Source organism: Poromitra crassiceps, assembly GCF_964638095.1.
Source record: "Poromitra crassiceps genome assembly, chromosome: 3".
Taxonomy (NCBI): Eukaryota; Metazoa; Chordata; class Actinopteri; order Beryciformes; family Melamphaidae; genus Poromitra; species Poromitra crassiceps.
The window spans coordinates 67,052,746-67,068,420 of record NC_139625.1 but is presented as its reverse complement, the minus strand read 5'-3'; the positions used below and the strand labels follow the sequence as shown (position 1 = coordinate 67,068,420).

The window sequence follows — 15,675 nt, the reverse complement described above, 5'->3', positions numbered from 1 at the left end:
TAAACATCGCCAGTCAAACCCTAAAACGAGGGAATTAATCTCGTTCCCCAAATAAATGTGAGGTAGGGCCTAGTCTAAAGGGAAAAGATCCAGGAGGAAAACATGATGTTAAAAGCTGTAAGCTATACCTCTGCTGATCTGCTACACCACCACCCCATGCGTGCGTGCCGTTGTCTCGCTATGAAAAACATAGACACTATTTAAAGTTTCTTGATTATACAGAAGTACATGAAATAGATTACCATTACCATACCATAATGAGTTAAATTTTTTTAAACCTTTTTACAGTGAACCGCACAATATTTTGTTCAGTAAGATAAAAACAGATTTTGATTTTCTTAATAATGATGATGCACATAATTTGAGTTGGTTGTTTACGTAAGAAACTTTTGGACTGGCTTGTTATTTGGAAAAAGCCTGGGACATTAGAAAAAAAGTATGTATGTACAGTAAGTGTGTATATGTGTATGTATATGTACATGCATGTGTGTATATATTATATACTTTGTTTATTTTGTTTGTATATTGAGGTACAACCGGATGTTGTGTTTATATATAATTTGGTGTGATAGTGTCTTGTAATCCCATGTGGGATGGGCCAGAAATGGCATGACACGGAAATAAAAAAAAACTAACTAACTAACTAACTAACCAGGCGCCACTCTTCAATTCGGCATATAGGCTATTGGCTATATAATCCACGGAGAGGTTACTCTAAGTGAATGTCAATTCTGGATGTGAGTCGCCTGTTATCCCCGCCCGCTGTCTTCCTCCGTTAAAACGTTTGATTAAAGATTCGCTCAAGCCGTTTCCAGGCATGCACGTATCGCATTTCTTTTTATTGATAGCTTTAAATGTTGTACATTGCCCTCCATGGCATTGTGAAGTACTTTCTGATGGCTTCTAGACAATATCAGGCCTCAGAAAGTTGTGAAGAGCATCTTGGGATATAACAGACAATGTGCAATCAAGTGCCAACCTACTTCACGCAGCATGCTCGCACAAGGCACGCACCTTGCACGTGCACGCACCTTGCACGTGCATGTGCACGTGCGCACAGTGCGTGGCGCGGCTGGGAATATGCTTCAGCCCCCCTTGTGGGAGATAGCTTCCCACGCGCCTGGCTTAGTCAGTGAATTATTTAAGTTATTTCAGTTATAGTTAATTTAATAATTTGAATAAGAGTGAAGGCAACTTTTTCATGGAGCTTTTCCATGCTATTTCTGAGAGAAGGCAGATGGTCTCAGACTTTGGGATCCTCTGGTCTGCAGCCTACAGTTAGACTGTAGCTAATCTATAGCCTAACCTAAGCTGACCTATGGGCATCCCACCGATGCCCCCCACCCCGACCCCCGCCCCCACACCCATAAGGCGTGAGAACGAAGGCCAGGCCGGGACACACCGGAGCTCCCCTCCACCCCCAATGCATGCAAGAAAACCTTTCCACCCGTGAAATTATATCCCCAGGATTGCCTCAGTGACTAGCTGAGGAGGAACCTTGTGAGGGCCGATGCACCGAAGGGGCCCAACTATGGACCCCACTCCGGGATAGGCCGAGATGTAGTGGATGATGGGCTAACATTTTTACACAGTTTCAGATAAAGAAATTAAATTTACAAAAAGAAACAGAAAGTTGAACATGTAAATAAGGAAGAGTCCAAAAAATGAAAATTTAGTCTTTAAATGTACATAAGTTCAGTGAAGAAAGTTGAAAATGTAAATAAGGAAGAGTCCAAAAAATAAAAGGAAAATAGTCTTTAAGTGTTCATAAGTTCTGGGAAGGGAGGTAATTAGCTAGGTGAAAAGGGTCTCTATCGATCTGAGAGTTCCAAGAGTCCGCACTGTGAAAGGTAATTTAGGCCATGTTCAGACTAGGAGGCCAAATCTGATTTGTGAACTTTAATGACCTATTAATGATTCTATCAGGATTGGTTTTATGAGTCTGGACGCTCCAAGTCTGATTTGTGTCACTTGTCCCAAACCACATATGGAGGTAGTTTCCAATCTGCTTTCGACTGATCTGATGTGACTTCAGTGTGGACGCGCTGATCACCCAAATCGGATTTGAGAGTGTCTTTTGCAGGGGGCGGGGACTTGAAGAGCAGAGAGCAGACATGCAAACACTGCCAGAAACACAGTGCACCTAGCAGACTTAGCTCATAATGGAGCTACTTCATAGATAGAAACAAACATTTATTCACTGAAAATAGGAAATAATGTGTACTTTCTTCTTTATTGACATTTATTTTTCACAACTACCTCTCAGCGGCACCTTGAGTGAGCGGACAGGCAAACCAGCCGGAGTTAAATACACCACTTCTGGTCATAACTTTCAAAATAAATCCCTGTCTTTCCCAGGCTGCAGCTGCTGCACTGCCAAACGCTGAGGAGTTCAGCACTGTGATTTCTTTAACCTTCAAATAAGCATGTTATGGAATTGATTTAGTTGCCTCGTGTCTGGAGGCTCTGCATGTTCAGTGTTACACAGTACAGGACAGGGTATTCTTTTATTTTGAAGACTATAAACGGAAGTAGTTGTGTTCAGTGGGTATACTTGAAAATAAAAAATAAATCTGGCGCCTGCCTCGCTCGGTTACATTATACAGGGGGAGTCTCGCTGAGAGCAATTCTGTCTTTTTCAGGATTGCGATTGTTTGGATGGCGAGAGATGATGGTCATGTCTCGGGCTTCTGCGTTGGAAAGCACCTTCAGAGCTAGTTGTTTACTGATGCCTATGTTAAAAAAAAAAAAAAAATCTGCAGGAAGTAGAGCATTATCCTATCGTGCTCCATATCTCTGGAACCAGCTTCCCCGATCAGTTAGGGAGGCTGGCTCCATCGATATTTTTAAAACCAGACTTAAAACATGTTTATTCTCACGTGTATGATATTATTTGATAGTGCACTTTATTTTATTTTACTAGTATTTCTCTGTGATTGATTTATTACCTGTGTTTTACCACCCCTCCCTTTAATTTTATTGTTCTTACTGTAGCTCATACTGTCATCATGCACTGTAATCATGTATTATTGTACTGTTTTATGATGTTTTCTTTAACTGTAAAGTGTTTCATGGTGATTTTACACTATAAATAAAACTGAATTGAATTGAATTGAATGTTGTTACTAGGGATGGGCATCGAATTTCGAATTTTCGAATAATCGTTGTTATTATCAAGGTCGACTTTTATTATTGAAATTCGAAATTCGAAAAAAAAAAAAAAAAAATAGTGAAATGTTGCATTGTCTCCCCTGATTCTAAGTATAGTCAAATCGCTTGGTTTGAGCAAGTAAAACAATTTTTATAAGCATTTTAAGCAAGGTTTATGGAAAAATGAATGGCGGATGAAATCCCATGAAGAGGGAGAGGGGGTGACTTTGGCACCCCTTTGGCACTCAGACCTGAGCCTACTAAATATTTAATGAACCACTCATGATTGTCAAAACTGTTTTTTATTTTCGAAAATGTCAATGTCATGTAACATGTTCTTTACTTCAGTGGTGCAATGCTTGTTTGAGCTAAAAATCCACAGCAGAAGCTTTTTATATTAATTAATAAAGCCGTAGACTTAGAATCAGGGGAGACAATGCAACATTTCACTCACACAAAAAAAATAAAAATAAATAAATACATTTTTTATTTTTTTTACATTTTTATTTTTATTTTCGAATTTCGAATTAAATTCGAATTTGGCCAGCGAATTTCGAATAGTGTTTTTGCTAGAAATGCCCATCCCTAGTTGTTACCGAAGTAACCTATGCAGATAGGCTCATTGTATCTGGACACACAGATCCGACTTGAACACTTGCCCAAATCAGATTTGTGGCAGTGCGGACACACTCCCAAATCAGATTTGGGAAACCAATCAAGATAATGATGATTAATGACTTTAGCAGCTAATCGGATTTGCCTGTAATGTGAACATGGCCTTAGTGTGCTGGCTTATTCTCGCTTTTATACATTGTTTTTGCCTTGCACTTGAGTTTTTAATCGATTCTTTGAGTGTGCTCGCTACTGGTGAGGTTGGACAAGTCTGTACCCATACAATTCACAGACACTCCTCAGTGTATTGTGTCATTTCTATGCAGTGTCTGAGTTGGTTATTGTCACTTTTAGCCTTGCCATTTCCTCAGTGGCACTATGAGTGACTGAATTTATGTATGTGTGATGTAACTACCTCAACTTGTTTTTTTCCTATTTTGCATAGTAAAGAAATGAAGTACAAAGCAATACCCCCCTCCCTACACAAAGGTTCACACTTTTTACAATGTCAAGCAAAACCAATTAACCCAAACCTAAACCAGTGGAATTGGGTACACAAATGACATATTGAGAAAAGAGGATTAAGAATGTTCATTATGTACATAATTGCTCTGCTTGGCAAAATGTAAATGTTCTTCTCAATTCCAACAGACAAAATCTGGGATTGCTTTGCTGTACAATGAGGAGACCAACAATACCTATGACGTCTGCCTGAAATTGACCAAAGAGGTATTAACCATACAGAAGCTAGATGTAGTTTGCACAAGAGGAAGTGATTCCCAATTAAATGTAAGTGTGCCTGTGGGCTCTTGAGACTTGCATTGTAATTACATGCTCCATAAGTCTGGAATACTCAATGTTTCAATGTTCCAAATATCCATTTGCCAATGAGAAACTCCCACTTTCTAAAGCACAGAACTGTTGTACTCCGAAGACAGGCAGCTGGCGGCCTGGGCTTGAGCATCAAAGTAAGCAGATCATTTTGTTTATGGAGAGTGTTTATCTGTGAGAAAGGACAGTTGCAGCACTGAAGTCCAGAAACTGTTAGGGTCTGCATTGCATTGTGACATATGTACTGTACAGTACAGTAAGGCACATATTCTCTCTAGGTTGAGTTTCTCTTCTCTTCTCTTCTTTCTCTTCTTCTTCTCAGGGAGGTGCAGAGCATAACGTGCCTGTGGTTATTTCCAAGATTTTTAGAGATCAAGTAGGTAAGATGGTAGTGAGGTCTCCAGACCATAGTTCAAGCAGAAGGCCACTCACGCGTAATCCGATCTCAACGTGGTCAGTCAAAAATCCTAGTATGACGTCTGCTATGACGTCAAACATGACGTCAGTTAATCCTCATATATATAGCAAAGGTTCTACGTCACCTCTCTCTCTCTGGCCGATCATAGCAGCAGCAGCCCACGGCAGTCCATCTCCCTTGAAGCCGGCCTCCGAAGCATTGTTTTGCACCAGATCCGCAGACCGAATCAGCACCCACAAGCCTTCTCTACCCGTGGATATTCCCATTCCTGGCATGTCGAGTTCAGTCATCGGTCCCCTGTCCCGGACCGGCCACGGAGCGTACTTGCCTCCCGAGGTGTCTGACGAAGACGTTGGCGAAGCGACCGGACCACAGGCTGCCAGCATAGCCCCCCGCGCGCCACTGCGACGGCCCCGGTAGGAGAGCAGAAGACGAAGCGCCGCGCCGCGGACGCCCAAGAACGCGTGCGAGCGTGCCGGAGGGAGAGGCCGATCGGCGCGGACGTGCGAGAGGCCGCGGGCGAAGACCAGTAGAGGCAGCCGCCCCGAGAGCCGGGAGCCGCTGGGGAAATGCAGGCCGCGGGGCCGCCGCGAGACGCCACGTACTTCCTGGTCGCACTGACCTCCAGGCCGCCGGGCAGATTCACGGTGATTGACGGGAACCGGCTTGGAGAAGCGCTGAAGCCGGAGCGCCGTGGCATCTCGGGCACTCTGGGCAGATTGAAAGGTCCATGGTGCGAACGGTTCATTCCGGCGGCAACAGCTGAAATGTAGTGCAATTTGCCTTCCCTTCCAAATCCAGCGACGTAAAATAATCCATTCACGAAAAGAATAAGCACTCCCAGGAATTCATGGACGATAAAAGTTTAACGTTACATGCAGTCAAGCAGAAAGTCGCACTCGGCAGTAAAACTCGCATCCATGTAACGCTAACCCATCGGGTGTCGTTCTTTCTGTCACGAAGACTATAATCCACCAGATCACATGACGTTTTTCATCAAGTCTTTAATCCACCGTCACACTTCAGGACATCCTCTTAATCCAAAACAGAGCGTGAAAAGTAGCTGTCTCTCTCCTTGTCGTGGTGTTTGTGAAACGGAGGTTCACCTTAACCAGAGACCTTTTATCGTAAAGATGCGACAGCACACAGCCAATCCGCCATTTTGGAGACTAAGCTTCTGCCCCAGCAAGGAGCCGTATTTCAGGCCAAAATGGCCGCAGCGCTGTTTTCAAAAAGGCACTATATACTCTTGCTTTCTCATTCTCAATTATCTTTGCTGTTACACGCAGCTGAGTTTGTTTATTTTCTACCTCTGGGTCCCCAGTGACCCCATGTGACTGATGGTGACTGATAAATTAAATTAGGAAGCTTCTGTGATGATGACAATGATAATTTCTTAACTTTAGCCGATCTGAGGGGGTTTATTTGAACAACAATCTTAAAAAACAACTCCACTATCACCCCCCTTCCTGGAGCCCGAGACACCTTCATAATACCAGACTCGCTCTGTTAGTCGTCTGGACATGGACGAGGGGACGTTAGGTTTCATAGTGGACGGACATGACCTAGGGGTGGCGCTCGGAGGACTTAAGGGCAGGAAGGTGTACCCCGCAGTGAGCGCCGTGTGGGGACACTGCGAAATACGAATCCGGTACATAAACGGACTCGATCCGGATCCCCTCCCTCTGATGGACCTGTGCAGGCGCTCCGTGCGGGCGGCTCTAGGAAGGGACCGCTTGAGCGGAATCCACGGACTGCCCCTGCCCGCCTCTCTCAAGAGCTACCTGCTCTACCAAGGACGGGGTTGACGACCACAGCACACCGAGCATACCCCGGAGGACCAGTCACCCGTGGACGCGAAAGGACCCATGAGGAAAGTATCAGTACTTCAGCATTTAAACGGGCAATCTACCAGTCCAGTCCCGCAAAGGGCAATTTAAGGCATGAATACTGCAAACAAGCTGTACTCTGTACACATCCAAAAAAAAAAAAAAACAATACAAAACAATAAATACAATAAATGACACTGATAAAGCAAGATCCCTGATTACAGTGTATCCAACACCACAAAGGAATATAGGTGTCAGATCAACCCTCGGGCTTTGACTAAATAAAGCGAAGCTGACTGACAAGTTATTTGGCCTGTGATCTGACTACTCTACCCAGCGGGCATCTCAGCCTGCCTATCTCCGACGCCTAAGCGGAAATCGCTTCTGGCAAATGGCCAGCGGGAGTCACAATAATAATAATAATTATAATAATAATAATTACAACAATAATAATAAATATAGCCGCAAGCGGCGATGGGCGGGGTTCAAGCCTTGCGCAGATGACAAAGCTTCTGATTCTGACTAGGACATCCTCCTTGATATATCTGACAAGTTTCGCGATCATTGGACAAACAGGTGTGGAGTTACAGCCTTTTTTATGTTAAGCCACGCCCATTTCTGGCGTTTATGGCGCCCCCTTTTGGTCGAATTGCACAAAATTTGACACACATGGTCTAGGATGGTCTCCGAAGACCTCCTGCAAGTTTCGTGAAGATTCCTTAATCGGTCATGAAGTTATGACAATTTAGCTGTGAGGCCACGCCCTCTCTCAACTTTAACGATCAATATCTCTGAAACTAAAGTAGATTTTCAAAAATGCAAAAAGCACGGTTGTACAGCTTGCTCCAAAGATGCTTCCTGGAGATCCTGGTGCAAATCGGTCCAACGGTCTAGGAGGAGATGCAAAAAATGTGTTTTCCAAACTTTTCCAAATATCTCAAAAACTTTCCAGGCGGACCTTGAGGAAACTGGGGGGTACTTTGAAGAGCAGGATCACCTGAACATGTGGAAAAAAGTTTTTTGAAAATCGGACAAACGGCGTGGAAGTTATGGCCTTTCAAAGTTTGAAATTTTAACCCCTAATTATAGCGCCCCCATCAGGCCGATTCACAAAATATTTCTGGAGTATCTAGGAACCAACCATATCTGTCAGTGGGCCAAATCTCATGTCTCTGCAGTATACCAACTCATGGGAATTTGCAATGAGGCAGAGAGGAAAAGAAAAAATAAACCATAATATAGCCGCAAGCGGCGATGGGCGGGGTTCAAGCCTTGCGCAGATGACAAAGCTTCTGATTCTGACTAGGACATCCTCCTTGATATATCTGACAAGTTTCGCGATCATTGGACAAACAGGTGTGGAGTTACAGCCTTTTTTATGTTAAGCCACGCCCATTTCTGGCTTTTATGGCGCCCCCTTTTGGTGGAATTGCACAAAATTTGACACACATGGTCTAGGATGGTCTCCGAAGACCTCCTGCAAGTTTCGTGAAGATTCCTTAATCGGTCATGAAGTTATGACAATTTAGCTGTGAGGCCACGCCCTCTCTCAACTTTAACGATCAATATCTCCGAAACTAAAGTAGATTTTCAAAAATGCAAAAAGCACGGTTGTAGAGCTTGCTCCAAAGATGCTTCCTGGCGATTCTAGTGCAAATCGGTCCAACGGTCTAGGAGGAGATGCAAAAAATGTGTTTTCCAAACTTTTCCAAATATCTCAAAAACTTTCCAGGCGGACCTTGAGGAAACTGGGGGGTACTTTGAAGAGCAGGTTCACCTGAACATCTGGAAAAAAAAACTTTGAAAATCGGACCAACGGCGTGGAAGTTATGGCCTTTCAAAGTTTGAAATTTGAACCCCTAATTATAGCGCCCCCATCAGGCCGATTCACAAAATATTTCTGGAGCATCTAGGAACCAACCATATCTGTCAGTGGGCCAAATCTCATGTCTCTGCAGTATACCAACTCACGGGAATTTGCAATGAGGCAGAGAGGAAAAGAAAAAATAAACCATAATATAGCCGCAAGCGGCGATGGGCGGGGTTCAAGCCTTGCGCAGATGACAAAGCTTCTGATTCTGACTAGGACATCCTCCTTGATACAGCTGACAAGTTTCGCGATCATTGGACAAACAGGTGTGGAGTTACATCCTTTTTATGTTAAGCCACGCCCATTTACGGCGTTTATGGCGCCCCCTTTTGGTGGAATTGCACCAAATTTGACACGCATGGTCTGGGATGGTCTCCGAAGACCTCCTGCAAGTTTCGTGAAGATTCCTTAATCGGTCATGAAGTTATGACAATTTAGCTGTGAGGCCACGCCCCTCTCAACTTTAACGATCAATATCTCCGAAACTAAAGTAGATTTTCAAAAATGCAAAAAGCACGGTTGTAGAGCTTGCTCCAAAGATGCTTCCTGGAGATTCTAGTGCAAATCGGTCAAACGGTCTAGGAGGAGATGCAAAAAATGTGTTTTCCAAACTTTTCCAAATATCTCAAAAACTTTCCAGGCGGACATTGAGGGTCCTTATGGCAAATTTGTAGAGCAGGTCCACCTGAACATCTGGAAAAAAAAAGTTTGAAAATCGGACCAACAGCGTGGAAGTTATGGCCTTTAACGTAAAACCTTCGATTATAGCGCCACCTTCAGGCCGATTCGAAAAATCTTTTTTGAGCACCTACCAGCCAACAATATCTGTCATTGGGCCAAATGTGAGGTCTCTACCATTTACCAACTCACGGGAATTTGCGTTGGGGCAGATGAACAAGAACGGGAATAATAATAATAATAAACCGGGTGAAAAACAATAGGGTTTCAGCCCCTTCAGGGCTTGAACCCCTAATAACCACGCAAGGGGCCATTCTAACACCCCTGGCCCACGGAGCTTGTCTGAGCATCAGCTAGAATGAGTGTTACTGCATAACTTCGGACCGAAGCCAGACGGCCCAGGGAATGCTGACGTCTTTCCGTGTTAAGCTACCCGGTCTTAATACACCACCTCCTGTTCTTAACGAATTTCAAAGTAAAATGCCTCTGGCATTTCTTCAGAAGCAGAATCAGAATGACTTAATGATCCCCGAGGGGAAATCGGGACAGGTTACAGTAGCTCGCTCACAGTACACACATAGCTTAAAATAAAATAAACAGTAGTAAATGCAACGCAAATGCAATATTAAGCAATAAGCAGAAAAAAAAAAAAAAAAAAAAACACAACATAGCATAGCATAGAATAACTAGTAAATGCGCTAGAAGCAAAAATAAGTGGAATGTCTAAGTAGCAAAATACAAAACACGTCAGGTAAGTATACATTCCGTGTCAATTATCATTATTGCACCCTGGACTATATTAAGTCGGCTCGCCCTATACGCCACACGTGGCTCAGCCAGGCACAGTTAACCTATCGGCTGGCTCAGTCTCAGGGAGACTGAGCGTCTCCGAGGTGCTCTGTAAGAGAGGCATTAAATAGACTAATGGCCACAGGCAGGAATGATTTCCTGTGCATCTCCGTACTGCATCTAGGTGGAATCAGTCTCTCACTGAACGTACTCCTGCGTTCGACTAGCACGCCGTGGAGTGGGCGCGAGTCATCGTTCACGATGGAGCGTAGCCTGGACAACGTTCTCTTCTCTGACACCGCAGCCAGAGAGCCCCGCTGCCCCAGCACACAATAGCATACAGGAAGGCACTAGCCCCCTTCTGCCCTTTCTCGTTCATGGCTCACTACGTCAAGCTCAGGCCTCGGACCGGCCCCTCGGCTCCCCTGCTCCTCATCGCACCCTGTCACCACACGACAAGATCCCGGTTCACCCTGCACCTCAAGCAGACGCTCCAGCAATGCAACCCCCGACGAAGGACTACTCCAGCCACTCCTTCAGGATCGGAGCGACCACCTCGGCCGCCGAGCAAGGAGTGCCCTCCGCCTCCCTCCAGCAAACGGGCCGCTGGCCCTCATCGGCACATCGTCATCGCCCGGAACAATTCCCCCTTCTGCCCCTTCTCGTCCATGGCTCACTACGTCAGGCTCAGGCCTCGGACCGGCCCCTCGGCCCCCCTGTTCCTCATCGCACCTTGTCACCACATGACAAGATCCTGGTTCACCCTGCACCTCAAGCAAACGCTCCAGCAATGCAACCTCCCGACAAAGAACTACTCCAGCCACTCCTTCAGGATCGGAGCGGCCACCTCGGCCGCCGAGCAAGGAGTGTCCTCCGCCTCCCTCCAGCAAATGGGCCGCTGGTCGTCATCGGCATTCTCCAGCTACATCCGCCCGGAGCAGGCGGCCATACTGGCGGCCCAAAGAACCCTCCTCCCTTAAATCGGTGAGCATGGCAACAAACAATGTCCCGGACTTCCGTGCCGATGAAGAAAATGTCTCGTTGGTGGTGGCTCCCCGAAAGCACGGCGCCAGCAAGGCGCAGTAAACTCCCCGGCTCATTTTTGGGGGAAAGAGAAAGAGAGAGCAAAAAGTCAGGGTAGTCGCGCCAAGGCAGCCAAGTAGGCCAAGCCGGGAAGCGCCAAGCTAAACTCTAATGTACCAAGATAAACTCTAATGTACCAAGATCGAAGGCCCGACCGAGTTAGGAGCGCCGGCCGCAAATAGCCGTTAGCCGCTAAAAGGTCGAAGGCCGGAAAAGTACAATCGCGAAGCGCCAAGGCGGCCAGGTAGGCTAAGCTGGGAAGCGCTATCGCGAGGTGCCCGACCGAGTTGGGAGCGCCAGCCGCAAATAGCTGTAAGTCGCTAAAAAGGTCGAAGGCAGGAAAAGTACAATCGTGAAGCGCCAAGGCGGCCAGGTAGGCTAAGCTGGGAAGCGCTATCACGTGCCCGACCGAGTTGGGAGCGCCAGCCGCAAATAGCTGTAAGTCGCTAAAAAGGTCGAAGGCAGGAAAAGTACAATCGTGAAGCGCCAAGGCGGCCAGGTAGGCTAAGCTGGGAAGCGCTATCACGAGGTGCCCGACCGAGTTGGGAGCGCCAGCCGCAAATAGCTGTAAGTCGCTAAAAAGGTCGAAGGCAGGAAAAGCAAGATCGAAGGCCCGACCAAGTTGGGAGCGCCAGCCGCAAATAGCTGTAAGTCGCTAAAAAGGTCGAAGGCCGGAAAGTCCGATCGCGAAGCGCCAAGGCGGCCAGGTAGGCCAAGCTGGGAAGCGCTATCGCAAGGTGCCCGACCGAGTTGGGAGCGCCAGCCGCAAATAGCTGTAAGCCGCTAAAAAGGTCGAAGGCCGGAATAGTGCAATCAACTACTGGCGCCTGCAGATCTCAATTAACCTCCGGTAATCAGATCTTCCTTTTGGGGGATCTCCTAGCCCATGCAGGCGCCCTCCTCTGCCTCAAGAGCAGCGCCACTGGCCAATGGAGTCAAGCGCCAAAGCATTTGCCATGCACGCCGATTGCTAAATAAAGTTTGTCTAATCCTACCAACTGGCCTCTCCTGATTGAAGTGAGGTCTCCAGACCATAGTTCAAGCAGAAGGCCACTCACGCGTAATCCGATCTCAACGTGGTCAGTCAAAAATCCTAGTATGACGTCTGCTATGACGTCAAACATGACGTCAGTTAATCCTCATATATATAGCAAAGGTTCTACGTCACCTCTCTCTCTCTGGCCGATCATAGCAGCAGCAGCCCACGGCAGTCCATCTCCCTTGAAGCCGGCCTCCGAAGCATTGTTTTGCCCCACCCACCTCCCCAGTCCACCACCAACGAGTCTTGACTCCTGATCCCCCACGGGGGGGGGATCTCCTAGCCCATGCAGGCGCCCTCCTCTGCCTCAAGAGCAGCGCCACTGGCCAATGGAGTCAAGCGCCAAAGCATTTGCCATGCACGCCGATTGCTAAATAAAGTTTGTCTAATCCTACCAACTGGCCTCTCCTGATTGAATTCATTTTGCATTTTCGCAGTGATGTGGATTTGGAGATGTTTGTGGTGCCATGTTCATGTTTTTGTCAGTCAAATTGATGCTACAAATGTTACTTAACATTGTCTGAAATTAGTTTTGCTGGTGAATTTTCAGTAGATGGTATTAACAAATTCCAGTTAGTCTTGAACTTATCCACCTTATTTTTGAATGCCCCGCTGTAAAATAATTATGGGTGCAAGGTCCGGTCTAGAACGTGACTGATTGTTGCAGCTGGCGCAACTCCGACGCTAGGAAAAAAGTTGCTTGTCACAATAAATAACACTCGTTTGATGACTTATTTGAGGGAATAATTTTATCTATCACATCCACTATTTCTGTTGCTCTTTGAACAACTCGGGATATTTATCGACGAGAAGCTGGACGCGCTACGGGCTACAGTATGTTGTCTCTGTGTCAGCAACGTAACGGGTGGGGAGGGGGACTGGGAGGATTACAAAGGAAAGAAGCACCCTATAGAGCATACATGGGCAAACTACGGCCCGCGGGCCGGATGCGGCCCGCGGGCGCCACTTGTGTGGCCCGCGATGGAATTGCAAAAAAAAAAAAAAAAAATTTACACAGTGCACCTGAACGCAACATGCAAGATACCCGCTGAATAAGTGTCCAAATGTTCATGTCATTCTGGCCAATACTCCACTTCTGTTATAGCATTTCAGTCTGGAATATGGAATATCTTTCAATAATCTTTATGACTAAAGGCTACATTGAATTAGAAATTTAAATAATTAACTCATTGGTTTTGGATTTATTTAGCTTCAAGACTGCATTTTTGTTCGTGTGACCCTCAACACAGGCTTTGATCATCCCGGGCAACTTACTGATACTTATGCTTAAATTAACCCACTCATATTCTGATTTATTTCAAGAAAAACATTTTGGCTAGTGGAAATTCTAATTGGCTGGTAACTTTAAAATCTAGCAGCCATATTGGCAGGTGGTCAAAAAAGTTAATGTCAAGCCCTGAGAGCAGGTGGTGACATAGGAGTGAGTGAGAAAAGGATGAAATATTGGTGGTTAAGACTGAATAATGACATCACAACTGTTAATTTAAAATGAGTTATTCCTCTAAACGTGGCTTCAAATGCACCAAATTTTTCACGCTGGCGCCGTTCGTCCCTCAGCAAAACCTGGTAGCGAGGACATTTTTTGTGGCCCTCTCTATCATCAAAGTTACCCATCCATGGGTTACGGCATGACAATATTTGTTCGGCACCCGGCAACAATCTGGGTTTCTCATGTGGCCCCCCATGAAAAATAATTGCCCACCCCTGCTATAGAGAGCCCCAGGAATGAGTCTGAAAACATTGATGCTAACACTTCCCGGTTCTTCACTGTTTTCGCCTATGGGATTTTTGAATGGGTTTTTGGCGCGATGCTTCAAATAAGGTCTCTGGGCAATGCAAGCTTAATCAAACGCGAACCAGTGTTCAGCGGGATAATCTTCACACATGAGGACCACTTTTATGAGTTTTTAAGCTTTTACGTGCTGTTAAAAGGGCGGCTAGCTAGCAAATGGCTAAATGAGACTACACTGTTGAGTTGACGTGGATATTATACGTCAATAACGTCATCACTTCAAAGGACGAACACGGAAATTCTCTTTCCCTCACCTGGTTCACCCCGGGGTAATCAGTGCACAGCAGCGCACACATCAACAACACTCCAGTTTGAGTGGTGACGTGACGGGGAAGCTTATGCGACACTGTGTGTAGTTCTGGATTAGCTTAGCACGAGCTTTTTACTTCTAGGGCTCGCATTTATGCTTCAAAACTCATGAAAGTGGTCCTCATGTGTGAAGATTATCCCGCTGAACACTGGTTCGTGTTTGATTAAGCTTGCGTTGCCCACAGACCTTATTTGAAGCATCGCACCAAAAACCCATTCAAAAATCCCATAGGCAGAAACAGTGAAGAAGCCGGAAGTCCGCGACTTCCGCGTTCCGACTACAAAAATACGTCATCCCTGGGGGTCTCTATTTCACGTAAGGTATCATATCATGGCAGCTAGAAATAAGGTGGATAGGATGCCAAATCCATGACATTTATGTTATATAATATTACAATGGGAAAAAAATTACCCACCAATATATCTCCATGTCTTATGGCATTTCATGTGGCAACAACTTTGAATTTCAAATACGGAGCATTTTATGGGAAAATTAAGTCCATGCCACACGGTCTGGTAAAAAAAATGGTAACAAGTAGGCAACTGTAAAATGGCACAAATCAAGATAAAGGGGTTGTTATTACCTTTTTTATTACAGAAGTTTGTTGAACAACACACTCAATATAGCAAACCGTTTTAGGATCACTAAAACTAATTTGTTAGCAAACTAAGCATGTACAGGACAAACCAAGAATGTTCACGAACTTTCAGGGCGATTTTCTCTGAATGTTGCTTTTTACAAACATACAGATAACTTATAAGCATTAATCTTCTTCAACTATTTTCAGATTTCAGTGTATGACGACACATCATTTGAAAGCGTACAATCTGCACTTTCATAATTTATATAACAAATTAAAAATGACGTTTGCCTACTTGTTACCCAAAACACCAGTAACTATACAGTAGACAGTTCAGAAGACTAAATGGGGCCATGCTACAAGGGAGAGAAAACACTTGAATGATGTGTCAGTTAAATTCTAACAAAGGAGGACCTTTTAATCATCCACTTAACACCTTTTGGGATATGAGAGAAACATATATTCCTATGTGATTAAGAGCCCTTTTCACAGAGCCATACAAATCTTTTCACAACACCGAAGAGGGCTCTTTGTTTGCAAATTAGTTCACATCCTGATTAGTTTCAGATTTCACGCTTTCCTATGTTCTTCCTGTGAGCTCTAGGATGTTACGCAAGATTAGCCAGACAGGAACATTGATTGCTATTTCCATCACATCACTATGTATGAAATA

The 15,675-nt window shown here is 45.2% G+C and overlaps 1 protein-coding gene across 1 annotated transcript in view; it reads left to right on the top strand.

Moving 5' to 3' along the window:
* sntg2 (syntrophin, gamma 2) overlaps nt 1–15,675 on the top strand; it is a gene marked incomplete at its 5' end in the record, with an annotated part of 206,049 nt that overhangs the window by 32,484 nt on the left and 157,890 nt on the right. Inside the window, 3 exons of the mRNA XM_083633124.1 lie at nt 4,414–4,551; nt 4,674–4,730; nt 4,916–4,973. Coding sequence (XP_083489250.1) covers nt 4,414–4,551; nt 4,674–4,730; nt 4,916–4,973 — 253 coding nt within the window. The remainder of the gene's footprint in view (nt 1–4,413; nt 4,552–4,673; nt 4,731–4,915; nt 4,974–15,675) is intronic.